The 27,835-nt window shown below is 49.2% G+C and overlaps 2 protein-coding genes across 2 annotated transcripts in view; both read right to left on the reverse strand.

Annotated features, from left to right (window-relative positions):
* vstm4a (V-set and transmembrane domain containing 4a) lies at positions 1 to 11,045 on the reverse strand. The gene is made up of 9 exons (XM_056609835.1): positions 10,860 to 11,045; positions 8,817 to 9,305; positions 2,896 to 2,949; positions 2,593 to 2,703; positions 2,004 to 2,037; positions 1,721 to 1,893; positions 1,077 to 1,144; positions 97 to 216; positions 1 to 15 (listed from the first exon to the last, which is right to left on the reverse strand). Exons 1-9 carry the CDS (start codon positions 10,906 to 10,908, stop codon positions 1 to 3), a joined length of 1,113 nt encoding a protein of 370 aa, XP_056465810.1. The 5' UTR covers positions 10,909 to 11,045.
* A 2,431-nt stretch (positions 11,046 to 13,476) lies between these two features.
* Positions 13,477 to 27,835, reverse strand: part of LOC130404891 (microtubule-associated protein futsch) — a 14,517-nt gene continuing 158 nt past the window's right edge. The window contains exons 1-2 of the mRNA XM_056609836.1: positions 27,344 to 27,835; positions 13,477 to 24,888 (exon numbers count right to left, since the gene is read on the reverse strand). The exon at positions 27,344 to 27,835 is cut by the window's right edge and continues 158 nt beyond it. Coding sequence (XP_056465811.1) covers positions 13,477 to 24,660 — 11,184 coding nt within the window. The 5' untranslated portion in view covers positions 24,661 to 24,888; positions 27,344 to 27,835. The remainder of the gene's footprint in view (positions 24,889 to 27,343) is intronic.

The following is a 27,835-nucleotide window of genomic DNA, read 5'->3' on the forward strand; positions in this document are numbered from 1 at the left end:
TTACAGCTGCTTCTCCTGGAAGAGGATCTGAGCGTACACAGTGTCTGCGTTGGTGTCCATGGTGGTGATGATGGTGGAGGTGGTGCTGGAGGGGGCGGGGGTGGGGGTGGGGGTCTCGGCCGGGCCTGTCGGGGGGGCGACTGGGGGCTCAGGGCGCGGCCTGACCAGCTCCAACTCTGCGTACGTCAGACTGTCCTCCTGGTAGTAGTCTCTCTGCTGGGGGGGGGGGGGGGGGGGAGAGAGAGAGAGAGAGAGAGAGAGAGAGAGAGGAATGGGAGATAGACAGAGAGAGAGAGACAAAGGGTCAGAGAGAGAGAGGGAGTGAGACAGAGAGAATGTGAGAAAGAGAGATATATTATAGGAGGGTTAGGAGAGAGAGGGAGAGAGAGAGAGAAAGGAAAGAGATAGGAGAGAGAAGATGGAGAGATGGAAAAGGAGAGAGAGAGAACCAGAGAGCCAGAGAAAGGAGAGAGAGGGAGGGAGAGGGAGAGAGACAGAAACAGAGAGAGCCGGAGAGAGGGAGGGAGAAGGGAAGGTCACGGTGATAAGAAGAGACGGGGGAGAAATGTTCAACATCAGAACGTAAACATTTATTCTGTCCCTGTGGAAAGAATGTTCATAATGATAGTCTTGTTTTCAGACCTTTCTGTTTTACCACTGCTGCCTTCAATATAACAGGGGTGTTACTTCATTATGTTCCAGTACTTGCAGAGAAGGAGTTCTTTGAGAAGAAGCGCGTGCCCAACGGGTTACAATTAAACAGTGAACCAACATGCATGTGGTGGGAGAAGAGAATTCTAACCACATACAATCAGAGCCCTTGAATTAAAAGACAATGTAGAGGGTACTTCAACACAACTCCTTGTGTGACAAATTCATCGCATTGAGTTCCCCAATGCTACATGAAACTAAATCGTTCACATAAGAAACATATCGTATCATACATTTATAGCCCAGTGATTGAATCCTGAATCTGCGTTGTTTAAAGTGTGTAACTTAGTGAGCAGTCCTATGCAGGCATCGTTTCGTGCAGAGGTTTCCGATTGGCTGATGGTGTGGGTGAACGATGGTCTTACAGGGGTGGACCTCCTGGTTTGGTTCTTTAGTCTTCTGGGCTTGCGAGGCCTCTGTTGAGCCTCAGGAACTGGAACACACAGAACCCACGTGAACATACAAACAGCCGCCTTCAGGGGATGACTGCGGCGGAGTGAAATGCCCAGCCGTCATTGGCTTGTGTTGAATAGAATATGCAATAATATATAAGGTTACGCGTCAATGCACTTCATTCCACTTTCTGGAGCCTGTGTTGACTTTAATCCTCTCAATGCACGGTCAGTTGTTCTGCCGTATTATTCTAACAGTTTCTCTCCCATTCAAACATTCCAGCAGCTCACTGCCAATCTGGACTTTTCCATAACTATACTGTCTGGGTGGAGGACTACAATTACATTAGGCTGGGGATATTGCATGTCATTCCATTCCTCCTATGGACCACTTGAGTCGACGTTCAGTCGTTTCCCTTGGACGAGCAGCGCAGAATATAAAACCACTGTGTTTCTTTTAGCCTTATCGACAGGTACATTGACCTCTCGGGCCGTAACCTCGGACACCCGATCCCTGCTTCTACTCCAGCCGTCATCAATCAGACGAGCGGCGGTCTTTGCTATCGGAGTTAAGATGAAACCAGCGTCGGACGGTGAAGTGCATTTGACCCTTTGACCTTTGGGCACCCTGTGTGGCGGGGGCGGCGGGGGGTCCTCTGCCTTGGGGGGCATCTGTCCTGCGGCTGCTTTGGGCCGCGCCCGGCTGCGGGGAGGGCGTAGCGACTCCTTCCTCTGGGCTCGGGGAGAGGAGCTGGAGGAGCAGGTGGAGTCAGTCACCGTCTCCCCGGAGCTGCGGAGACAGAGGCGGGCGGCCGTCAGTGAGGGGGACGCAGCGCAGCAGGGTGGGGTTGAGTCGACGCTTCAGGTGGAACACCTGGATGGATTGATGGGGCCACTCACCTGCTCTCTGGGCACTTGACCAGTAGGTAGCTGGCTGTAGGGGGAGAGGAGAGGGGGGGGGTCAACAACGGTCAGCATAAGGCACCTTTTATTAGCAGCCGGACTTAAGTCAGTTGCTTTGGATAGAAGTGCAGGTTTAATCACCACATCTCAACGCCTTTCCCCCGTCCCCTTCAACCCAAGTGTCTGTCTTCAGCGTCCGTAAAACAAACCAAAAGGTCCCATCAAATATAATAAGTAACGCAGGGAGTGGGATGGTCCAGTCAGCAGGAGGAGAGGAGAGGAGGAGAGGAGGAGAGGAGGAGAGGAGAGGGGGAGGAGAGGAGGAGGAGAGGAGAGGAGGAGAGGAGGAGAGGAGGAGAGGAGGAGATGAGGAGAGGAGGAGAGGAGGAGGAGAGGAGGAGGAGAGGAGGTGAGGAGGAGGAGGAGAGGAGGAGGAGAGGAGAGGAGGAGGATGAGGAGGAGGAGAGGAGGAGGAGGAGGAGGAGGAGAGGAGGAGGAGAGAGGAGAGGAGAGGAGGGAGAGGAGGAGGAGAGGAGGAGAGGAGAGGAGGAGGTGGAGGAGGAGAGGGGGAGAGGAGGAGCCGTACCTTTGAGTCTATGCCTCCTCCTAAGGAGGTGCTGGCATCCCAGGACCAGCGTGAACAGGAAGATGGAGAGGAGCCCCAGGCAGCATATCAGCACGGCACACAGATACAAGTCTGAAGTACACACACACACACACACACACACACACACACACACACACACACACACACACACACACACACACACACACTCAGGTCAACGGCCACGCCACACTATGCAGTTCATCCTGAATGCACCAACACACACAGCGGTCTAAGACGTGGGTGTTAAATGAAGCAGGTGTGGGAGGGCGAGCCGGGTCCTACCTGAGACCAGGCGCAGCATCCCGTCTCCGCTGCCCTCCTCCTGGGGGGGGCGCACTGTGGACGAACCATCCGATCAGTGGTTACACGTTACAGTAAAGGGCTGATTATGGTTCCGCGTTCACGCGACGCAACGACCGCGCAGACGCTTCGACGCAGTCCTGAACCTTTATGGCTCTGCGTCGGGTTTTAGCAAGCGGACCAATCACAGGCCTTGCTGCTGCGTCGCCTCGACGGAAGGTTTCAATTTTTGGGAGGCGCACGTCCGGCCCTTGCGCTGGACGCAAGAAGGGTCCGCAAGGACGTTAAGGGGTCCGTCACCCCCTTAGGCTGCGTGAACGTGGGGCCATAATCATCCCTCGTTCGTTTACATTAGGTCATGCAGTGATAGGCATCCACAAACAGTTGATTAACAGTGAGATAATGTGTCTAGTAATCACGTTCTAATGGTGTTTATGTTGACTCATTGTGCTCATGTAATTTATACATTATTTAATAGGGTTAGGCCTAACCCTCACCCTAACCTACCAACCCGTACCACTATACAGATGCTAAATAATAATGCTTACATCTGCATTAACTTGTGTTAACTAATTGACCCTTGTTGTAAAGTGTTACCGATTAAATGTATAACAGCATGTCAGGGACAGAAGAACAGCATCAAAGTTAAGGTTTATTTTTGTAAATGAGTGATTTATGGCAAAAACAAACATAAACTAACCAGACAACCCCACCCCATAGGTTAACATGAATACCATGGATACCACAACTGTACATAAAGCATAGGCTCACACACACACGAATGTACCCACACACACACACACACACGCACACGCACACAGCACACACGCACGCACACACACACACACACACACACACACACACACACCACACACACACGCACACCACGCACACACACACACACACACACACACACCCACACACACACACACACACACACACACACACACACACAGTCTTGTTCCTATTACAAAATTATTTTTGCATTGTCCAATTTCTGTTTGTTGTTAGCACATTAATATAGTATATGATAAGCATGTAATCAGGTGAGGCCGGAGACTGACTGATGACTTGGTTTTGAGTCAGGGGCATTTGGAGGTTGAGGAGACAGAACATAAAATCCTATACTTAACCCTTTGCCCCCCATAATGAGCTTTTAATGCAGGAATGAAATATTAATTTATATTTAATATTAAAATTAGTGATGATTTTCCACAGTAGCTGGTATTGGCAATATAATGTCATTCAGTACCCAAGTGATTGAAAATGTTGTTACTTGATATTTGGAACACAATTGAATCTACTTTTTTGTGAAACATTGTTTCGCATTCTACAACTCTTGAAGCCGTATTCTCTCACATTCTTTATGGCTGAAGCAATATCTCTCTCTTGCTATCTGGTCCATCCACTATCTCTCTCTGGCTCTGTGGTTCATCCAGTATCTCTCTCTGGCTCTGTGGTTCATCCAGTATCTCTCTCTGGCTCTGTGGTTCATCCACTATCTCTCTCTGGTTCATCCAGTATCTCTCTCTGGCTCTGTGGTTCATCCAGTATCTCTCTCTGGCTCTGTGATTCATCCACTATCTCTCTCTGGTTCATCCAGTATCTCTCTCTGGCTCTGTGGTTCATCCAGTATCTCCTCTCTGGCTCTGTGTTCATCCAGTATCTCTCTCTGGCTCCTGTGGTTCATCAACTATCTCTCTCTGGTTCATCCAGTATCTCTCTCTGGCTATGTGGTTCATGCCAGTATCTCTCTCTGGCTCTGTGGTTCATCCAGTATCTCTCTCTGGCTCTGTGGTTCATCCAGTATCTCTCGCTGGCTCTGTGGTTCATCCACTATCTCTCTCTGGTTCATCCAGTATCTCTCTCTGGCTATGTGGTTCATCCAGTATCTCTCTCTGGCTCTGTGGTTCATCCAGTATCTCTCTCTGGCTCTGTGGTTCATCCACTATCTCTCTCTGGCTCTGTGGTTCATCCAGTATCTCTCTCTGGCTATGTGGTTCATCCAGTATCTCTCTCTGGCTCTGTGGTTCATCCAGTATCTCTCTCTGGCTCTGTGGTTCATCCAGTATCTCTCTCTGGCTCTGTGGTTCATCCACTATCTCTCTCTGGTTCATCCAGTATCTCTCTCTGGCTATGTGGTTCATCCAGTATCTCTCGCTGGCTCTGTGGTTCATCCAGTATCTCTCTCTGGCTATGTGGTCCATCCACTATCTCTCTCTGGCTCTGTGGTTCATCCAGTATCTCTCTCTGGCTCTGTGGTTCATCCACTATCTCTCTCTGGCTCTGTGGTTCATCCAGTATCTCTCTCTGGCTCTGTGGTTCATCCAGTATCTCTCTCTGGCTCTGTGGTTCATCCACTATCTCTCTCTGGTTCATCCAGTATCTCTCTCTGGCTCTGTGGTTCATCCAGTATCTCTCTCTGGTTCATCCAGTATCTCTCGCTGGCTCTGTGGTTCATCCAGTATCTCTCTCTGGCTCTATGGTTCATCCACTGTCTCTCTCTGGTTCATCCAGTATCTCTCTCTGGCTCTGTGGTTCATCCAGTATCTCTCGCTGGCTCTGTGGTTCATCCAGTATCTCTCTCTGGCTCTGTGGTTCATCCAGTATCTCTCTCTGGTTCATCCAGTATCTCTCGCTGGCTCTGTGGTTCATCCACTATCTCTCTCTGGCTCTGTGGTTCATCCAGTATCTCTCTCTGGCTCTGTGGTTCATCCAGTATCTCTCTCTGGTTCATCCAGTATCTCTCTCTGGCTCTGTGGTTCATCCACTATCTCTCTCTGGTTCATTCAGCATCTCTCTCTGGCTATGTGGTTCATCCAGTATCTCTCGCTGGCTCTGTGATTCCAACATGTTAATGCTTGTTTGATCTTCTCAGGTTACTGCTCTCAATCCCGTCATTTAGACGGATGGATACATTGTGCTTATCATGGTTTCTTATACATAAGACCGGTGACAACAACAGATTTATGCAACAAATAAAAGCTAGCTAGATCAAATGACCTCAGCTCCTCACTTATCTTCCAAAACGTTCAGCAATAGGAACAGAAATGGACACGTTCTTCTTGAAGCCATGGCGAGGAACGGAAAGTCATAAAAACTAAAGATAGAGGGCGGTTTCTTAGAGGTCTCTACAGTCTGTCTTTGTTGGAAGAATTCATAAACCAGAGCTAGCGGCCTGCTCTGTGGTCCGCTAATAAGGAAAAATGAGCAAAGGATGGCTCATCCATTAGGAGGCGCGATCGGCTTCGAGTTCATGCATCGGAGATCAGCTGTATCCACGGAAACTAGAGGGGCCGTCCGCAGCAAAGACTGTGTCGCCCTCGTTTGGGGAACTCCAGACAGGATGGGCTCCATGGCGGACAGTTTTAGCTTTGTTTCGTAGTGTGTTTTGGCCACACAGTCTTGTGTTTCTGCGTCTGTGGTCCATGCATGTGGGAGATGCCTGAGGTTGTGGGGCTTCCAGAGTGAGACACTGCCTTGTATTTGCCAGACAAGGCGATTTTTTAAAGTGTGGTTGCGAGGCAAACACTGTTGTTTTATGATTGTATTTGTATTATTCTGCCTGATTTGTGGAATATATCTCCCACAGTTTTATCGTTGGGGTATTGTCCCGGTATGCGTGCCTGTAGGCCTATTTTGCTTTTCCAAATGCCTTACGGTTTCTGAGTAATTAACGAGAATATACGTTTTGCCGGGAAAAGTGAAAGTAGTTCACTTTCAATGGAAAGATGACATGGCTCAGAGGTCACAGTATTTGCCATACACATATAGGCAGGTGTTCTTTTAGTCACAGGGGGCACTAGGAAAGTCACACAGCCAAAATAGACAAACCATTTAGGAATTTGGTATCCAAGTCTCATTTGCCTTGCTGAAATCATTTGCATCTTGGATGAATGAGGTCAGTCCAAATCAATATTTCTCTACCCTGATGGTTTTGTTATATCAAACTCTAATACCTTCCCTAAAACCAAACTTTAAACCCTAACCCGGAAACCAAACCTGAAATACCCAACCTAACCCTAATACCAAACACTAAAACCAAACCATAAGGCCTAGCTGTTTATATCTCGACGTATATTAGACTATTCTATATTTAGATGTTTTTAGACAGCTGTATTTGTTCCCATGCAAAGTTAAATTACCTTTTCTTACAGATACCAAGGTTCATACCAAGGTATGTAATATATACAAAATATATGACAAAGTCTACTAAAAACATGTGTAGTGTTTGACTCCAAGCACAAAGGTATTAAATTGTATCCAAATCAAACTTAAAATTAAGTGCACTACACATGTCGCTAGATAAATAAATTAAGTAGATCTCATGGTAATCTGATACTTAGAAGAGAATTTAATTGGTCATGTGAAGACATTAGACACAACATATTAAAGTAACTGACATTGGGAATTAAACTCGGGACCGTTGTGTGGGCAGTGGAACGGAAAACACCAGCACTACGCTATACAAGAAACACACAATATACTCCTCCCTCTCCACTCCTAATATCACCTCAAATAGCTTTTTCGTCCCTGTCACCGTCAGGCCTGAAGCCAGGTCCTCGTGCTCATGAGAGCTCCTCACATGCTTCCTGAGAACATCGCCACCTTTGACTCTTCAGTGGCCAAAACATGTGTATTTGTATCAGGGCTTCCCAGGGTCACCCCTCAACATGTCTCTCCAAGCTTTACAGTGTCGTTGTACATCATTCATCACAGCGGGTGTTGGATTCTAGTGAATTGCATAAAACCAAATCCCAGTGCGGCTACAACTTGGAGTCAATCCTGAAGGTGGTTTAAAAGTAAAAACAGAATGCTGATGTAATGTGTTTGGGATTTTTTTTTGAACGTCGCCAACTCAGCAGCATTGCACCTTTTTCCTTCACACACTCACACACACACACAGACACACACACTCACACACAGAGACAGACAGACACCCACACAGACACACACACAGACACACGCACGCTGACACAAACACACACACACACACACACACACACACTCACACACAGAGACAGACAGACACCCATACAGACACACACACAGACACACGCACGCTGACACACACACCCACACACACACACACACACACACACACACACACACACACACACACACACACACACAGAGACAGACAGACAGACAGACACCCACACAGACACAGACACACACACACACACACGCTGACACACACACACACACACACACAGGGTGATATTGTTGAGAGTGGCTTGGCTGAGTGAGCTCATTGTTTTGAGATGGAAATGCCAGGAGATCTGGAACGGTCTGAGGGGCAGACCAGCAGCATTTGTTGCAAAGGGTCGGGATGGGAGGGGGGGGGGGGGGTGGTAGACATTTCTATTAGTTTTGCCTGGCTGGGCGACTCCTCTATATTCACGCTGCCAGATGACAGCCGAAGCCGTGGCCCGGTTCCCTCGCTGCGTAGAGCTGTTCTCTGGGAGTTTCCAAACAGAAATGAAGCAACACCAGAGAACTCGGCTTTCCCCATCGGCAGAAGTCATGCTGAACGACTGGCCGGGCCAGTCGTTCAGCATGACTTCTGCCGAGGGGGAAAGCCGATAAAACCTGCGTCCATCCTTCAAAGGCCTTTTATACGCGCTTCATCTGGGGGTTATGTAACTGCTGGCACGGGGATCGCTGTCCAGGAGGAAGCACAGATGACCTCCTGACCTCCTCGCTACAACCCCGCCCTGTGTTCACTCACTCCCCCCCCCCCCCCCCCCCCCCCCCCCCACACACACACACACACACACACACACACACACACACTGGGACGGCAGCCAATCACCGACCGTCCTCCCCTCGTTGGGCCCGACCCCTGGGCGGCCGTCCGGAGACGGTTACAGGACAACAACGCGGCGCGACGCCGCCCGTACCTGCCAGGGTGGTGCTGCCGGTGCCGTTGGACGAGGCCCTCCAGATGTTCCTGTGCCTCCGTATCTCCTGCACCCTGCAGCTGTAGACGCCCCGGTCGCCCGCCGTCACGTTGAGGACGAGCAGCCGGAACACCTCCCCCCCCGCCGCTGGCTCCTCCTGCAGGAGGAACTTGGGCTGCGGGAAGCGCCGGGAGTAGTTCCCGTACTGCTTCATCTTCTTGATGCCCATCCGCACGATCAGCACCTCGGAGGAGGAGGAGGGGGAGGAGGGGGAGGGCTGGGGGGAGGGGGGAGGAGGGGGAGGAGGTGATGGCGACGAGGGGGAGGGGGGGGGGACGGCGCCGGCGGGGGAGAAGAACCATCGCAGCACCAGTACGCCGCTGGCCCTCTTCCGCTGGGAGACCAGGCAGGACAGCGTGAGGTTGTCTCTCTCCGTCACCATGGCGACGGGCCCGGGCACCACCGTCACGTTGAGCGCGTCGCACACCTCTGCCGGGGCAAACGCGCACGCGTGCAGACACTCGTGACGAGGGGTTTGTGTGTGTGTGTGCATGCACATGCACGCACACACACATACACAAAGAAACACGTTGACTGACGCGCACGCCGAGACGCGTGGATATAGTTCACACTCACACACCAACACACACACATACACACACACACACACACAAACACACAGACACACACACGTACACAAAACACGACTAATGGATCTATCGTATACAGTAGGAAGCGAGAGCTTGAACCAAACTATTATTATTCTTTTTAAAACAATAAATTGCATTATGGTTGCATGCCCTTTATTGAAAATGCTTTGTCTGCAAAGAGTTTATTTTTTCAAGATGCTTGATATCTTGCCAGTCATGGCTTCACATACACTCAAAATGAATACATCGATTTATATATATTTCTGGGTGATCCTCATCGAATGCTGTCTTTTATACTATTTGTGATTCCTCTGAGAATAGATTGTTTTACCACAAAAAAGAAAAGAAGAAAGGAGGAGGAGATTTTTTCAGGTCCCTTTGATGTGAAACCTTTTTGAGACCATGGCAAAAAGAAACTAGAACAGACCCATCAACGGTGTGTGTGCGTGCGTGCGCGCGTGTGTGTGTGTGCGTGTGTGTGTGTGTACATTTGATTCAGCATTTTGCAACCTGGGTGAGAGAGAGAGAGAGAGAGAGAGAGAGAGAGAGAGAGAGAGAGAGAGAGAGAGAGAGAGAGAGAGAGAGAGAGAGAGAGAGAGAGAGAGAGAGAGAGAGAGAGAGAGAGAGAGAGAGAGAGAGAGTGTGTGTGTGTGTCTGGCCACAACATGGGCGATTTTACTGGAAAATACACTCCACAGGTGCAAGACATTCATCTGTAGAAAGACATGCTCTTCAAGATGCACAAACACACAACTAACATAGCACAGACCATCTGGCCTGTGGTGCCCATTACTTGCTCTTTTTTTGGGGACTCCCTCTGGGAGCGTCCTGTATGATTGAATGTGACAGACCGTACACCAGGGAGACATGGGGAGGCAAAGGCAAGTAAACAATGCCTCCCAGATAGGCTGTGTGGAAAACAGATCAAGCCTGCCATTTAAAAATGTTACCATTTTGTATTCATTGTCGGCTCTAAATACATACGCCATGTGCTTAAATTCCACTCAATTTTCACTTTTTAATGTTTCAAGGAGATTTTAAAGTTTATTTGAAAAGTATACAAGTGTTTATGGCAATTGATCTTCAAAGTATTTGTGAAACAGTTCCCATAAATAATAACTGCAAGAATAAGCATTATAGAGATGACCATAATATTCAGTTTAGCTAAGGCTTTGTAATGGGCTCCCAAACTTTTGTATCATTACGTATATCAAACTTGGCAAGTTATTGCAGTATTTCCTCCGAATCATAATAATGGTTATTTTATCTGGAGTTCATTTGTCAACTTATTTGTAACTTCTTTGTGCTTTTCTAGCCTACTTCTCTGCAGCCTTTACCAATTAAATGAGTTGTGAGCTCCTCTTCTTTCTATCTGTGCAGACGGTAAACTTACCTGTGAGTAGAGCCTTAGTCAGGACAAGGGCCACTAAAGAGAAGTACATTGTCCTCCGTCAGTGGATCCATAAACCCAGACGACTGTACATCACTTACACGATCAACCCGGGTCCAAACACAAACTGGGGCTATACACAGCCTACCAGCAGTCAGCCGCTACTTTTCTCTCTTTCTCCTCTTTCTCCTCTTCCCTGTGTAATATGAAACAGTACAGTCTCTGTTCCCACTTAGAAACTCCCACTACTCCCCCCCCCCTCTCTCCCTCTCCCTCTCTCTCTCTCTCTCTCTCTTTCTCTCTCTCTCTCTCTCTCTCTCTCTCTCTCTCTCTCTCTCTATTCTGCAATATGTAGGAAATGTCATTTCCTGCGTTCCAGTGAGAAGTCCTGGAACACGGCCTAAACGCTGAAGCTAAACTGGTCCAGTCTGGTGGGTTTGTGTTGAGGAGTGCGTCTTCCTTGTAGAAGCTTTCATTCACAGTATCAAAATATAGAATCACATCTGAAAACAAAGTACACACGTGTCGTTCTCCTGCTAATCCTCCTCTGTGTGGCTCTCAAGAAAGAATCTACTGAGAAGGATGCAAACAGACTCAAACTATTAAGTATGACTGCAGCTCAGTGTATACATTGTGTGTTAATGTATACACATATGTGATGTGTGTGCTTGTTGCATGTGCACAGACAATGTGCACATGTTGTAGTTTAGTTGTAGGAACAATGGGGGGATGGAGGACCGTCCCGGTGGGCACGTGTCAATGTGTACGAGCACGCACGGTGGCGCGTTGGAAGGGACCTGGGTCTGTCGGACGGACCGAGCGGCCCGACTCTGAGCTGTGGTTGTCAGCCTGTCCCAGTGGTATGGAGCCTGGTGCTTTATTGGGTACGCTAAAGTGCTGAGGCAAGGGCTTCTGCTCGCGCTCAGAGCGCTGCCAAAGCCAAATGGAATCACACAACACATCTGACCCTCTGGGTCGTACACAGGATTGTCTTCAGAAAAAAAAGCATTCAGCTAAAAAGGAAAATAAACCACAGTGGATAAATCTGTGACTTCATATTTTCCCTTGCAGCAAAAAAAAAACTAACAAAACCCAACAATATTTTTAAAAGACTGTAATTATACTTTATATTTATGCAAAAGCTACAAGTAAGAGCCTCTAAATTAGATAGGTTTTATCACAAAGTTTGATGGGACAATTCCCTAATTTCCTTCAAAAAGACACAAAAACGTTTGAATTGGTTTCGAACCTGAGCAGTGCTTGTACAGTCTCTTGTCTGCCATGCAGTGGTCAAAGCAGGCTACTGCTTCTGAGAAGGAAACAATTAAAGTGTGCTGTGAAACTTGGGAGCGTTGAAGTAATTCACAATGACAGTCGTGGGCTTTTGATCCGCACTTGAGAAGCAGAGGAAATTAAGAGAAAGCGCTGGAAATTTCATCAGATCTACCGGTAGACCTCTGAGGGGTCCTAGATTTTAATTTCATTTGGATTAGTTCTAACAGCAGGGCACACACGCGCTTGCACGTGCACGCAAACAAACACACACACACACACCCACACCCACACCCTCAAGTCAGAGAATATATTTCACTGTATACAAACAGCAAAAACCTTATTCCAACTATTTTCACCCATCTTTGTTGTAAGATAAAGACGGATACACAAAGAACGATAATGCAAAGAGACATGAAAAGATTAGTCTTTTAAAGTATTTTGTTTATTTTTAACCTTTATTTTTAAGGTGCACATACAGCATTTGCTGAAAAGGGGGGGCCTTAATTGTTTTGCCTACAAAAGTCAATCTACACTGTTCCACAGAACGGCCGAAGCACCTCAGACGACTCCCACTTGAGAAACAGACAATATCTTTGTGAAATGAAACCTTAAAACAGCTTTGATTAACTCCTTTCATCACCGTGTCATCTCGACTGAAGGAACAAACCATCAGGCGCTTCTGCGTGTCTGCGATGGTTTCACAAGGTGTTCAGCACAACACCTGCATCTGAACATGACACCAGATCATGACGGTCGGCGATGACGGAGCACAGGAGCAGATCATTAAAGCACCGGTCAGGGTCTAGGAGCACTGTGCCCGTGTCCTTCTGAGTGAACACTGTACACAGATTACATCCCATTTGTCCGCGGTGGTTTCACGACAGACTTGTTCTCGGGGGCGTCGACACACCGTGTTCGTATGTATGAGAGAAATGCTGAGTGTCTCAAGTGGAACACAAACACAAAAAAAAGAAATCAAATGGAATGGTACACATTTCTGTAACACAATTTATACACTTTAGCCATCCAAACTGTATAACAGCAGCAGTTTGATGGTTTACGGGACCAAAGTAAAAGAGAAACAATCAAAGAGGCCCTTTGCAACCGCAGATGTCACATATAAAACCATATGACAAATCAAATATTTATTCAAAATACATACTCGTATGTGTTTTACTTACTCTTAAATATTTTAGCATATATCTTTATATTTGTCCAGCCGTGGTGAAGGTGCTGTGTATACTACTCTATTTGAAAAATACTTTATGTTTTATATATTTTAATAACTCTTTCTCCTTTAAACAAAGTTAACCCCCCCGCAACCTAGCCTGTCTATTGCCTCCTCTCACCAATCAGACACATCCATGAAGTCCTCCAGCTCACTCATGGCTATGATGTCACGTTGTTCTTGGCTGGACGGGGCCGGTATCGTATCGTTCTCGTAGCCCAAGGACCCCCCCTGGAGACGGATGACTGTGCGCGTCTCGGGGTGCTTCTCGTAGCCCCCACGGTGGACTTTGTTTGTGTCACATATCGTGTCCGTCTCATAGGCCGTGTCCATATAAGGAGTTTCCTCCGCGTTGTACCCTTGGTAGCTATCGTTCTGCCCCCCCCTGGCGGACTGCCCCGGGGGGGGCAGGGTCTCAGGGAGAGACATCCCCGAGTACGACCTCTGGGGGGGCAGCGTGGACACGGGCGTGGCCTGCCGCCCCGGGGGGTACCCCGGGTACACCACGAAGGACTTCCCGGGCGTGGCCACCTGGGGGTACGCCTGCGGCAGCGCCTGGACGTGCATCTGGGGCTGGGCGATCCGAGGCTGCTGATAGGCCGCGTGCTGGGCCGGGGCCTGGAAGCCCCCCCGGGCCGACTGACGCACGTTCAGCTGGACGTACTTGCCCGTCTCGGGGTCGAAGAAGGTCTTGGTCTGGACCTCGACGGGCATCTCCACCACGTAGTACTGTCCGGAGCCCGGGTCCTGCAGCACCTTGGGCTGGGTGAGTGGGTAGGACGGGGCGTAGCCGGGCTCCACGTGGTACTGCCTCACCGGGGTCACCACCGCGCGCCTGCGGAGAACAGGGGAAGAGGGGGTACTAGCCATGGGTTTAGGGGCCACGGGGGGAGGGGCGGCGGGGGCGCGGCGAGGGGAGGCCACTGGGGGGTACGCGGGGGCGCTGACATGCGGGGTGGCGGCGCTGGTGTGAGCGGAGGCGAATGGGGTGGAGACAGGGAGGGTAGCGTGAGGGGTGCTGATGGAGCCAGCGGCGTGAGGGGTGCTGATGGAGCCATCGGTGTGAGGGGTGCTGATGGAGCCAGCGGCGTGAGGGGTGCTGATGGAGCCAGTGGCGTGAGGGGTGCTGATGGAGCCAGCGGCGTGAGGGGTGCTGATGGAGCCAGCGGCGTGAGGGGTGCTGATGGAGCCAGCGGCGTGAGGGGTGCTGATGGAGCCAGTGGCGTGCGGCGAGGCGTGGGAGTAGCGGTAAGCGGCGGGCGTTTCGGCGTAGGAGGAGGGCGTGCTAGAGGTCGGTGCCGGGGCGTGGGGGAGGGAGAAAGGAGCAGAGAAGTGAGGAGAAGCCCGGGCGTGGTGGTAGGAGGACCGGAGCTCACTGGCGCTGGAGGAGGAACTACGGGCTGAGCGGAGGGGGTCCTCCTCTGGGGCCGGGGCCTCCTCAGGCGTCTTCATCAAGCCCTTCTTCATCCTGCGCGTGGTGAGCCGCAGCGCCCGCCTCAGCGCCTTGTCGCTCTTGGGCGGCACAGACGGAGGCTTCCCCAGGGAGCGGGACACGTCGCTGCTGAAGCTGCACGCCGACTCGGGCCTGTCGTAGTCGCAGAAGCCCCTGAAATCAGACATGTCCCCCACACTGGTGGCGAAGCTCTCCACGTCCTCGGACACGTTACTGACGCAGGAGCGAGAGTCGTCCTCGTCCGGGGCCGTGCTCCTCCGGGAGTAGGGCCGGGGATCTGCCCGAGCGGCGCGGGGCTCCGGCTCCGACGGCGGCGCCATTGACTCCTTCACACTGAGCGGTCTGTAGGACCTGCTGACGGTGTCTTGGTGGACGGGGGTTCCAGCGCTGCGTCTCGCTCCGTCGCGCTCCTCCTCGGATCTGTCCGGTTCCCTGCGCTCGGCCAACGGGGAGCCCACCCTGAAGTCCTCGCCGAAGCTCTTGTGCAGGCGCGGCTTGACCGACTTGGTCAGCGGGGACGCCCTCAGGGTGTTGTCCTTCACCCTGAACATGGTGGGCTTGGGTCCCGGGGCGGGGGACGAGGCCGTGGAGCGGGGGGGAACCGGAGCCGGAGAGCACGGGGCTGGAGGACTACTGAGAGACTCGTCCGGGGTGGACCCCTGCTTGGTGGGCTCCCCTCGTCTCCGGGGGGACACGGGGGAGAGCGGTTGTTTCTCCTTGGAGTTTGCAGAGGAGCTGATGGCGTAGTACTGCAGAGCGTCCATCAACGGAGCTGCTCTCCTCGCCTCCATCCGTGGAGAAGGTGGTGCTCCCTCCATCCCCACCTGTTGTCCCTCCCGCTCCACCATCGGAGCAGGCAGCTCTCCCTCCTCTCTGGTTTCTCCTCGTCTTTCCTGCTGCCTGTGAGCCTCTTCTTGCTTTCTGTTCATTCTGTCCTCCTCCAGCTTGGCAGCTCTCCTTTCCTCGTGCTCCTTTATCCTCTGTTCTATCTCTCGGTGTTTCGCCCTCCTCTCCTCCTCTGCTCGGGCCATCTCCTCCTCCCTCTCTCTCCTCTCCTCCTCCCTCTCTCTCCTCTCCTCCTCCCTCTCTCTCCTCTGCTCCTCTACCTGAGCGGCCCTCCTCTCCTCCTGTATCTGAGCCACTCTTCTGTCCTCCTCTCGCCGCCTGTCCCTCCTCTTGTCCTCCACCTCCTTTGCTACTCGTGCCTCTTCCTCAAGCGCGCGTCTCTCCTTCTCCCGCTGTTTGGCCCTCCTCATCTCCTCCTGGATCTGGGCGGCGATCCTCTCTTCCGTCTCCTTCTTCCTCCTTTCTTCTTCTCTCCTTTTCTTCCTCCACTCCTCCTCAACCACTCTATTCTCCTCTTCTCTTTTCTTCTCCATCTCCTCCTGAGCGGTTTTCTCTTTGAGCAGCTGTGCCCTCCTTTCCTCCTCTGCTACTCTATCAGCTTCTCTCTGGGTCTCCCTCCTTTCCTCCTCCGCTACTCTATCTGCTTCTCTCTGGGTCTCCCTCCTTTCCTCCTCTGCTACTCTTTCTGCTTCTCTCTGGGTCTCCCTCCTTTCCTCCTCCGCTACTCTTTCTGCTTCTCTCTGGGTCTCCCTCCTTTCCTCCTCTGCTATTCTTTCCGCTTCTCTCTGGGTTTCCCTCCTATCCTCCTCGATCCTAGCAGCTCTGGCCTCTCTCTCTCTGGCTCTCCTCGCTTCTCTTTTCTGGGTCTCCAGAGTAGCTCTCCTCTCCTCGTTAATCTGTTGAATGATTTTATTTTCCTGTCTCTGTTTGGCTGCCATTGCCTCCTCATTCTCTTTGGATTTCGCCTCGCTCACTATTGCATTGCTTCTGTCCCCTCTGTTCTTGCCTTTGTTGAACATTTTCCCAAACATGGCTTGTTGATGTGAATTGTGATCCACCTGTGGCCCTGTCCTTGGTTCAGTAAATACCTCACCACCTTGGGGTCTTTCGGTCGTAGTGGAGTTGTCAGGCTGAGCCGAGTGCTGTGATAAAGATGTATTTGTTTGGTTGATATTGGCAGAGGAACTCAACGTTGGACCTACAGGTTTGGCCGTGTCCCGTGACCAATACTGGAAGTCTTCAGACCCTGCCTGGGGAGTCCCTGTAGGATCTTGTGTACGCATTTTATCATCATCTGCCTTGTCTTTTGTTTTGACATCTGAAAGCACATTTTCTTTTTCTCTCAGTTTGAACATTCCAGTCCTTTTGTGGTCTTGTTCCATGGTTGAAAACACTAGATGTTTGGGCTCCTTTTCCACTTTGAGGCTTGGTTCTGGCTCCCTCGACACTGTCTTCTTACTCACCGTCTTTCGCTCTGGTGTCTCTGCAGTGAAGACTGGGCGCCTGCTGTGACGAGACTGTATCATGGGGAAAAAGCCTTCCTTTTTGTTCGGAGGGAATTCCTGTATTGTATCTGGCTCGTCTTCTGCAGCGATCACTTTCAATCTGGCGTAGTCCGCAATAGCCGAAATCTCTGGTATTGTGGAGGCCCTAGGTTTGGATTTGGCTTGTTGTTTGTCATAAGGCTGTTCCTTGGATGCACTTACTCTATTATTCCTGGTTGAATGAGAATCCCTTACACTCTGCTTTTCCTTTCCTGATGCATGAAATGTATTCTGCGTGGCCTGTTTTAAAATCGGAACTTCCTGCCCGGTCTCTGTATTATGTAAACTTTGATTGCTTTGTCTCTCTGGGAATAGACGGCTGTTCTTTGTATCTTGCCCACTTTTATCACTTTGACTCATATTTTCAGAGGCTGCTGAATCAGATTCCATAGTGGTCTTGCTGGTGTTGTCTAAAACCATGTCTTCATTTGTCACTTGCTCTGTTTTCGGCTGCGAGGACGGTTCTGTTTTCACAGAAGTTTTGTCCGATTGCAAACCGGTAACATCTCCACTTGTAGACGTTCTCGGTTCACTTAATTCTTCTGTGTGTTCCTTGGGCAAACCTGGCACACCTGTGCTGTTTAGCATAGCGTCATCTGGTTCCTGGCTTCTTTCTGTTACCCCCTGAAACTGGAAATACTCTTCCTCTGTTGCCTGGACCGTGGTATTGCTTTCACCCACTGCTTTGGCTGAAGCCATCTTAGATTGTTCATCTTCATCGCGTTTTGATTCACTGCTGTCGGTGACCTTGCGGCTCTGGTTGGTGGATCCCATGTGTTGGACTTGGTGGACAACGTTTTCAGCAGACGGTTTGATTGCTGGTGTTAAGGGTAGGGCTCCGTCCCTGTTTCTTTCTGTGTTCATTATTTCAGCAAGACTTTGAATTGCAACTACTTCCTTGCCTGCTTTCTCTTGGTCGTCTTGTACAATTACCCCTTGCACCACTCGAACAGCAATACAGCCTATGTGCACATTACCATCTTCTTGATGATTCTCCTCACTAGGTGTCCTTGCACCTTGCTGACCTATAGATATATGCACATTTCCGGGTCCTTTTAATTCAGGAGAGGTGCTGTTTTTGTTCTGAGGTTCTGCTTCCGGTAGGGATGGGTGTGTTCTCTCGTCTACCAGGAGGGGCACAGTTCCTCCATCTTGTACTTTGTCCGTTTTCGTTAAAGGGATAGGATCGGCCATTTTGTATTTTTCTGATGCTGGGTGGCTCTGCATTTTGGAACTCTTGATGTCACTTTTCAAAGAAGACGTTTGGGATTCAAACCCTATTTCCATTGCTTTTGCCAGTGAGGGATCATTGCCCACTTCAACATTACCTTTGACGTTGCTTTTTGCCTCACTGCTATTTTTATTTGTGTAGATCTTTGCCTTTTCAGTTATTTTCCCCTGCTTGAAGAGGATGGGTTGAGTTTTCCCTGGTTTATTAGGAGCAGGTTTCATACTTGCAGAGGAATTCTCTTTATCGGCCACAGGGTCTCCTTGATGGACAGCGTGACTGTTCGATGTTTTTCTCATTAAAGAGCTTTCTTTTTGTGCAGTCAGCCTTTTATAAGTGAGGTCAGCCATCTTGTTTTCCAGATGATCTGTTGTTTCTTCTGGTTCATTTTCAGGATGGTTATTTGCACCCACTTTAGTGTACCGCATTCCGACAGTGGGCTGGGATGCGTGTACAAATTGTTTTTCCTCCTCTGCTCTACCGTTAGAAATATCTTGTGCAATATTTTCTTTTGTTGTTTCCAGACACAGGATGCCAGGCGGTTTAATGTCATCATTAATTTCAGAATCAATCTTTGCTTTCTCTCGGGCTTCCTTTATAGCACCTCCATCTTCATCGTTAGTGCCCACTGTTTCAGCTTTTGCTCTAACAGTAACCATTATTCCCATGATCTGCAAACTGTCGTCATTGGCTGGGGCCTCATCCTGACCGAACCCAAGTTTTACCAACGGTGCCCCTTCAGGACGTTGTAGTGTTTCCCCTATCGCTGCGTCTGAGCTTTGAGGAGTCTCATTTTGAGGACTTTCTTCTGGCTTTGATGGTGGTGGATGTGCTTTGGTCTTCTGAGGTGTGGTGACGTCCTCGGCGGCCTGATGGATAACGTTTACTTTCATCACTTCTTCTTTTCCAAGGCTGATAGGATTCTCCTCCTTGATCTGAGATGTTGCCTTTGTTGCAGACTTCTTCTCTCTCGCCTTCAATTCTTCATTTCTGTTATTGATATTTTTGGTTTCTTTTAATGCCATGGGTTGCGGTACAACAGTGTCTTGAACACGTTTTAAAGGTTCTTGCTTTTGTGTTGCATTTGAGGGCATTACAGGTGGTGTGGTTTCACTGTCGGGGATAGAGGTTTTCAATGGTGCTGTAGCATGCTGATCCCTTGGTGCAACGCTGTGAGGGATATTTTTGTCAAGCGGCTTAGTGACCTCTTGCGATGGCAGCCTCTGCTGTACACTCTTTCCACTTGCGAAATGCTTTTCCTTTATCGCCGAAATCTCCTTTTCAGCATGAGCTTTTATCTTAGACGTCAGTATTTCCTGCTTGGTCTGGGTCCTCTCTTTATGGCTCAAAGTCCGTGAAGGAGTTGAATGTGAATATTTATTTGGATTTAGTTGTCTTTCATGTGTGTTCATGTTCTTGTGAGATTTAGTTGGATTAATGTTGGATCCTCCTGGCTGCGAAACGACTATGTTGGCACTCACAGGCCCTGGTTTGGTATTTAACACCTTGTCCTTCGTGTTTTTAACAACACCTATTTCCCTATCCATTTGTTGAGTTACAAGTGAAGAAGGAGAATCATATGGGCTTGTTAATTTAAACTCTTTGGAGGTTTCACTGTAAACATATCGGTTCTCCCTGAATTCCTCGCCTTTAGCGTTTGGTCTCTTGGCCTCGTCCTCAGTGGCAATCTGGGGATTCTCTGCATCCCTTGGTTTGCTGATACCTGATGCCTCTTCACCTTTAGCACTATGCGGTCGTGACATTTCCATGTCCTGGCTTGGGGAGGCGACATCGTTGGCACTGGCCAGGTTTTTATTGGCTAAAGCTGTTTCACTGAAACCATATTTCTCCCTCACACGTTCATACTCATCAACCAGAACTATGACAGGAGTCTCCTCTGTTTGTTGGTATGGGGGCGGGTGTTTTTCCTTCTGGAGAATGTTTTTGTCGACTTCCTTTGACACGATGGCATTGGTCTGTTTTACTTTTTGCTCCTCTTTCATTTTCTCCTTAAATTGGGCTAACTCAGCTCTGGCTTTGGCTAGCTCCGTCTTAACCTTCTCCACCCGGCCTGGCTCCTGTTTGAGCTTATCCTTTTCTGCCTTTCTTATCAATAGTGATTCAACAGAATGCTCCATCCTTTTCTCAGATAGTGCTTTTGCGTGTTCTCGTTTTTCTTTTGCATGTTCTATTTTTGCATGTTCCATCCTCGCCCGGCCTTGCTCTGTGCTGGGCGGCTCATCCTCTGCTGTCACTACTTTGTTCGGTTCTTCTTTGGCCTTCTCTATTTTCACTTTGGAGTGTTCTGCCGGTGCCGGATTTGTTCTAAATGGATCTTTGACCTTTTCCACTTTAGGTGGATCTGCATTGATCTTCTCTGCTCTAAGTAGCTCATCCTTGCCTTTCACTTTAATGTCATCGTCAACTTTAATGTAGACAGCTTTTGTTTCATCCATTTTAGGCAGCTTTGCTTTTTCTATTCCTGTTTTTCTAAGCTGCGCTTTTCTAGGTTCAACTGGGGCCCCGCTGACTGTTTGAACTTGTTCCGACTGTTTCATTTTGAGAACTCCGGCTGGAATTGTCCCTGCTGGTTCCTGCCCTTCTTTAGCTTGTTCTGCTCCCGGTTCTCTCCCAGCTAGCACCCCTCCCATTGCTTTTCCATCGGGGCTGATTCTTATTGTTTCAATACATTCTTTTTGGGCTACCTCAACCTCGTCCTCCTCAGCCGCTGACCTCTCTTTCAGCTCCGCCGTTGAACGATCGTCTTTGTTTCGTTGTGATTTCATTCCCTGGTCTACTTCTGCTGGGTGTGCTCTGACCTGCTTGTCCTCTTGCTCTGTAATGTTTACATCTTTACTTTGCACAACGTGTACCTTGTCCGTTATGGTTTCCTCTCCATGTGGCTGACCCTCTACCAAGATTGGTTCTGTAGTCGGTTCTGTTGGGCCTTCTGTGGCTGTGTGTGTTAGCAGCTCCTCGGTCAACCCTGCTGTGACCGATTCTAATTTTGTCTGCAATGTTTGAGCCCATTCTAGTTGTTTAGACAACTCTGTTTGAATATGTTTTTCGTTTATTTTCCCCTTTGCTTTTTCTTTGACATCAACAAGTTGTATTTCTCGATCTTGATTTTTCAAAAACGGTGGTTTGGCCATACTTTGCATTTGGTTAGCTGTTAATGTTTTTTCCTTCAAATTGAGCTCACACTGCTGTTTTAGGGCATCTTGTGGATCCCTCAGTTTGTTCGTCGTCTCAAGCACTTCAATATCCTTTTGTATCTGAGAAGATTCCTGCGTGAACATGTAGTTGTCATGGCCATCAGCACCATATGACTTTTGCTTTGTGTGTTCTTGCTCTGTACCCCTAATTTGAGGGTATTTTTCAGTTGACTGGATTTCCTTTATTCCATCTTGCTGATTGTGAACTCGATATTCCTGTAATGTTCTACTGGGCTGTTTTTCATTGGCTGCAGCATCTCCAGGTGTAGACTGAGTACTACATGCAGTATATTGCTGCACTTGGTTTGTCTGGTTTGAAAGGTAAGGGTTCACCAATGTGTGATAAGGAGGATGCAAGCCATCCTTTTGTGGATAAACAGGGAATCCCTCAGCTTTGCTCTCATCAAACTCCAAGTTGTCTTGCGCTTTAGTGCTACTCATATTCCAATCTTCGCTAGATCCATATTCCGGTGGTGGTAAAAGTAACATATCTGTCAACATATCCATTTCTGGGTAAAATTGTGCATTTGGGTCATTTTCTGTCAAGGGAGCGGCTTCTGTTGGCAATTGAACGTTCAATTTGTCCATCACATAGGGAGTCTCTTTTTCCCGACACTGGTGTGTCCAGCTGTCTGTTGAGGACAGGTCACTGAAAGCGTATTTGTTGTCTTTCACTTGCTCATATCTATCGACATGAGTCAGATCTCCCCGCGTTGATTCTTTCAAATACTGCTTAGCACTTGCCGTATTCATTTGATATGCTGTTTGATTTGTATAATCAACATGTAATCTAGGCGGCTCTGTTGCTGAGTAAATAGCATCTGGTTGTGGAGAGGCAGCCATGCTTATCGTATTAGAGATGCCTGATTGATTGTCTTTTTCCTGTCGGTATTGGTGGCCTACTGAAGTTGCGGTCTTACTCATATTGTTTGCATGCATTTTGTTAGCAAATGACGGGACGCATTCTTGCTGCTGAACATGTCCATGAGCGAGCGGAGTGCTTGTGTACTCGTACTGAGAGTAACTATTGACTCCAGCGTGATGAAACATCTCACTTTGTGTGAGAGGTTTCAGGTAATCCCCGGAAACGTAGTCCTTCCGTTGGACCGGGTACGCTGCGGGGAGATGGGGATTGAATGCCGTTACCCCAGGACTATGATAGCCTGTTAACGGAGGGTGTGAGGGGGTGTGTGGGTCCACACTGGGTCCCTGCTGCATCACCACCTGGGGAAGGTCTGAATCCTGGAACTCGGGTATGTTTATAACCGTGTCCCTGGGCTCCATGCCGTCCTTCTTGATGACCTGCTTGTTCCTGTCACAGTTCTCCAGACCTATGAACTTAGGAGGGCTGTATGTGCTCTTCACGCTCTTCCTGTTGTCCCTGAGGTTGAAGAGGAGGCTCGTGGCCCTGGCTTTGTAGCCCGACAGCCTGACGTCGGGCGTCGCTCCGCGGCTCTCTGCCCGCACTGGGGCATGTTCCATAGCGGGGGGCGAGAGGGCGCACTGATTGACCTCTGATGCCCTCACCTCTTGGGGGGCGCAGACACCCAGTGTGTGTGACTGGCCTGCGCTGAAGGGAGCGGGGTGTGCGTTACTGCCGGCAACCGCTGCCCCCGCCACAGCGGTGGCGCTGTTGCAGTTTGCGAATTGAATGAAGCCATCGTTTCCGGGGAGCGCACCGTGCGGATCCCCCATCACCTCCGCTGTGACGCCGCGCTCCGAGGTCATCGTTCTGAACTTCTGCTGCAGGTCGGTGATGGAGTTCAGAGTGGTGGCCCGCCCCCGCCGCCGCATCTCGGTGGTGGGGGAGACGGTGGACGGCCGCTGGGACGGGGGCTTGTTGTTCCCGAGGCTCTGCGTCCGTTTCCTCATGGTGTGGAACTCGGCCAGCTCCGACTCACAGCGCTTCTGCACGGCGGAGGCTGTGTGCAGCACGGTGGACGTCGAGCTGGAGCGCGGCGCCGGGGGCAGCGCCACGTGCTCCAGGGGTTTCCTCGGGGGCGGCTCGGCGGCCCACTGCTCCTGCATGGGCACGCGCTGTGTTTCCGGTCCTAGGGATAGCTCCTTGTACAGAGGTGTCTCGTACCACGTCTGGAAACCCGAGCGGTCCATGTACCCGGAGACGTCCCCGTGCTGGTAGGGGTAGCGGTCGTGCGTCCGCCGCCACACCCTGAACGGGCTGTACTCGCTGTGGATGAAGACGTTGGGGACGCTGGAGCTGTACAGGGAGGTCACGCTGTGCTGACTGTGGGAGGACCTCATGAAGGAAGAGGACGAGGAGGAGTCGAGGTGAGCCGTGGCGACCTGGGAGGAGTAGAAGCTCGTCTGTGAGGAACACGGGCCGGAGGGAGAGAAGGGGGTGCTGTTCACGTTTTGGCCATAGGCCGTAGAAATCTCTGAAACGTCCCTCTGGATGCTCATCTGAGCCGACCTATCCCAGTTTCCCTCGTTCCCTCCATCCCTGACGCCGTCGGAGTTAAAGGCCTTGATGAGAGAGGAGACTCTGGAGCGACTGCGGCGCTCCTGGGTGCTGAACTCCGGGGCTCCGTTGCTAAGAGGAGACGCCGGCTCTCTGTTCAGAGACCTCTGGTGAAGTGACCCATCCATGAGGGCATGCTGGAACGTTTCAGACACCCGCCCCCCCGTCCTCCCGTCCAGGGTTCCCGCCCAACCTGGGTCCCCCTGGCTCTCGGCTCCAGGCAGCCCCTCCGGGCCGTAGCGCTCCTGGGCCGCTCTCTTGGCGTCGTCCCTCTTCCAGCCCCGGCCGCCCTGGCAGAAGGCCTGCTGTCTCTCTGTCCGCCCGGAGGGCGAGGCGGCCGAGAGGTCTGAGTCGTTGTAGACGGCCTCGTCTCCGATGCACAGACTCCTGAAGGCCCGGTCCGTCAGGTTACTGACCTCGCGGTCCGTCTCGTCCGGGAACGACCCGGCACTGGAGCTGTCGCTGTAGCCGCCGTCGCTGTGCTTCCGGTGGCCGCTGCTCCGCCGACCCGAGTGGCGCTTCTCCACCGAGTTCATGATGCCAACGCACAGATCACGGTCCCCGGGGTCGGCAACAAGTCATTCATGCGAATTCAACCCTTTGAACACAGGTCGCCAAAGTCCAGGCGGATGTCGCGGTGGGATGTGCACGCTGCAGCCAGGGGCAGTGGCTTGGTGTGGGAAGCTGCTGGGGTTTTCCTAAGACATTGTGGATCTCGGGTGTCGTCTGTTCGGAAAACTTGAACTGCTGAAATCTGTGATGTCCTGCAAGACAAGAGACAATCACATTGGTATCTTAATAATCAACAAAAAATAGACGTATTTCAAATTTTCTTGAATATAATTGTATTATATTTTTCTGTTTTAGTCTCTTGTATGAGACGTATTCGGTTTGGAACAGACTTGTACATATCCCAGGCCCAGAGCCGTGACGTCCAGCTATTAGAGCTGCCCAGAGCTGCTGTTGCTGGGCACAGACATTTTTCAACTCACGAGAGTTAGATACTCGTGTAATGGTGGCCTATAAATAGACATCTAAGAGGTGAGATCATAATCATGCAAGAGACATATCGTATTGCTGTTATTGATTGGTTTCAGAAGCCAAAGAGTAAAGGAGGAAAATACGTATTTAAATTAACCTGAATTATTTTATTTTCTAATTAGGAATTGTTATGAAAAAAATATGAATATTTTATAATAGTGTTATTATCATTCTTATGCTGATACTATATATTATGTAAATGTATTATCATTATAATTTTTCTTCATTTGTATTGAATATTGTAATATTCAATATTAAATTAATAATATTCAATATTCAATTAATAATATTGTAATTTGTGCAAAGGTTGTCTGAATATAGGCCAACATCCTGCACTCTTTAACAAAGCTTGGCTAACTAGATAACTACATAACTACATAATGCATAAACACCAGTTAAATTTACTGCAGCTGCCGGGCAGTATCACCTAACCCAGAATATCTATTGGTCCATTTATACTGCCTGACCGGTCGCCATTCATCTCTCACACACACAGCCAAGACAGAACAAGGGACTCATACGACACAGCTGAACCAGCTGATTACATCACCGACCAAGTTAGAGAATGGTGGTGAGCACAGTAAGAGAGGGCCAAGACAGCCAGGGTAAACTAGAAGGCCACACATAACACATGGACAAGGATTCCCTCTCTGTTCAAACCCTGACTTTGAGCGTGTTCGAACATTGAATATATTTCTCGTGGTCCTGAATATTGAGTCCACACTGAACAAAGAAAACCATAAAATACATGTGGCCTGTGATTTCTAATTTCGCGTGAATCCCATTACCCGAGCATATTTTATTCAAAATGATGTGACTTAAGCTACGACACCAGCTGACCACACCCAACCTAAGAGTTTACTGGTCCGGTTTATGTTTTGACCCCACAGACGGAGACCTCGATGATGATAAGTCTCTGTAATCCAGGTTCCTCTCCATGTGCCAATAAGCTAGCATGTGGCGCTGTCAGGGTGATTGGTGTTCTAGTGCGTAGGTGGCAGGGGTATTTTTGGTCCAATGAAGGGACCCCAGGAATAAAATCTGACACCAAGGAGGTGATGTTGCCACCCTGAGTGCTGCAACAAAAGAAATCCTGGATACTTTGTCTATCACAGAATCAAATAGTCTAAATTATTTTTGTATTATATAATGAAAACTGGCAAATACACCAAATGGTGGCATTTTGATTGCCTGAAAGCTGAGAAAATCACTGTGCAGAGACTTCAAATCATCCGGGTTCCATTTTTCAGCAAGTGATATTTAGACCTATTTACAGATAGGCAAATCCGTATGAGACATTCATAGGATGTTTGGCCAAATAGACACACTCTCTCTCTCTCTCTCTCTCTCTCTCTCTCTCTCTCTCTCTCTCTCTCTCTCTCTCTCTCTCTCTCTCTCTCTCTCTCTCTCTCTCTCTCTCTCTCTCTCTCTCTCTCTCTCTCTCTCTCTCTCTCTCTCTCTCTCTCTCTCTCACACACACACACACACTCACACTCACACTCACACACACACACAATCTAAACAATCTATTTGGATGAATCGCTTTGAGATCAAAATGGCAAATCTGAACCCCTGCAATATGATTATGCTTATTGAGGCCATATTTGGGAAACTGTCCCAGAATAGCTTAACCTCCATTTGAAACTACTGTGTAGAAGCTCCTTGCATTCATCTAGCCTAAACGTATCTAATTGTGTAAGTATAGCTATCAAAATACTTTGCATGCAACTTAACCCTGTAACTTTTTTAACGATCCGATGGTTCATAAACATTTTCAACTAACTGTTTTTCAAATTACCTTAATTGCGTGTTCAACAATTTGAAATGTTAATAAGGTAGGCTATAATGATTTTGTTGCCAACCCTAAATCCCAGGTTTTCTATGGGACCATTGACTACAGTTTATATCAAAAAGGATTAATTTAAATGTTGAAATGTATGATGACAGTTATAGTCGGTTAGAATAATAACACCAAACAGTGTTTGTGAACTTGTACATTTGACAATATGATATTAAAAGTGCAGAAATATAACTCGCCAAATATGATATTTATCTCAAATGATGCAATCCAAACTTCGACACAATCAAATGTTGCTGATTATTAGATAATACACAATATTAAACGTTGCACAATGTTTTTCAAGAAGGTATTCAGAGTGAGCTTTTGGCTAGGCTTACCCTCCACTTTTCCATTTTTTTTAAATCCTAAAAAAGGTATCCTTTTAAACAGGCCTTGGGAACTTTAATCTGCTAGCAAACTGTCCACGAGTCTTGAGGCCAGTCCGTTACTTCCAAATAAACACAAAAAACAGCAGAAACAAAACTTTGTATGGTCCACTGTGGGGCCTCCGAGCGGCGGATCACAGAAGCGGCCACCGGAACTCGGTGCCGGAGTCCAGACCGAAATAGCGGACTGGTCCCAGAGCGAGGGTCCACCATTGGGAACAAACCGAGGGCTTGGGTTAGCATGCAGGCTTCAAAGATCCCCTGGTGTCGAGTGTCAGTCGGATGAAACAAACAGCCTGTGCCACTATTTATAAAACCAGGCGGCTAGCTGTTGACGCTTCGTCGCTAAAGCTAACTGTCTCAGCACCTGTGGAGGAACGTAGGCCTACGACTGCTTCATGAAATTGTGGTTTCCCGATCGAGGGAAAACATTTCTGCTGGTTC

Source organism: Gadus chalcogrammus, chromosome 15, assembly GCF_026213295.1.
Source record: "Gadus chalcogrammus isolate NIFS_2021 chromosome 15, NIFS_Gcha_1.0, whole genome shotgun sequence".
Classification (NCBI taxonomy): domain Eukaryota; kingdom Metazoa; phylum Chordata; class Actinopteri; order Gadiformes; family Gadidae; genus Gadus; species Gadus chalcogrammus.

What these genes read in the sequence shown, in the direction of transcription:
- vstm4a (XM_056609835.1), bottom strand. Translation starts at nt 10,908, where the DNA reads ATGTACTTCTCTTTAGTGGCCCTTGTCCTGACTAAGGCTCTACTCACA. An exon ending in GTCAAGTGCCCAGAGAGCAG is followed by an intron (nt 1,894 to 2,003) that starts GTGAGTGGCCCC and finishes CTGTCTCCGCAG; the next exon opens with CTCCGGGGAGACGGTGACTG. An exon ending in GCCACACAGGGTGCCCAAAG is followed by an intron (nt 1,145 to 1,720) that starts GTCAAAGGGTCA and finishes TGTGTGTTCCAG; the next exon opens with TTCCTGAGGCTCAACAGAGG.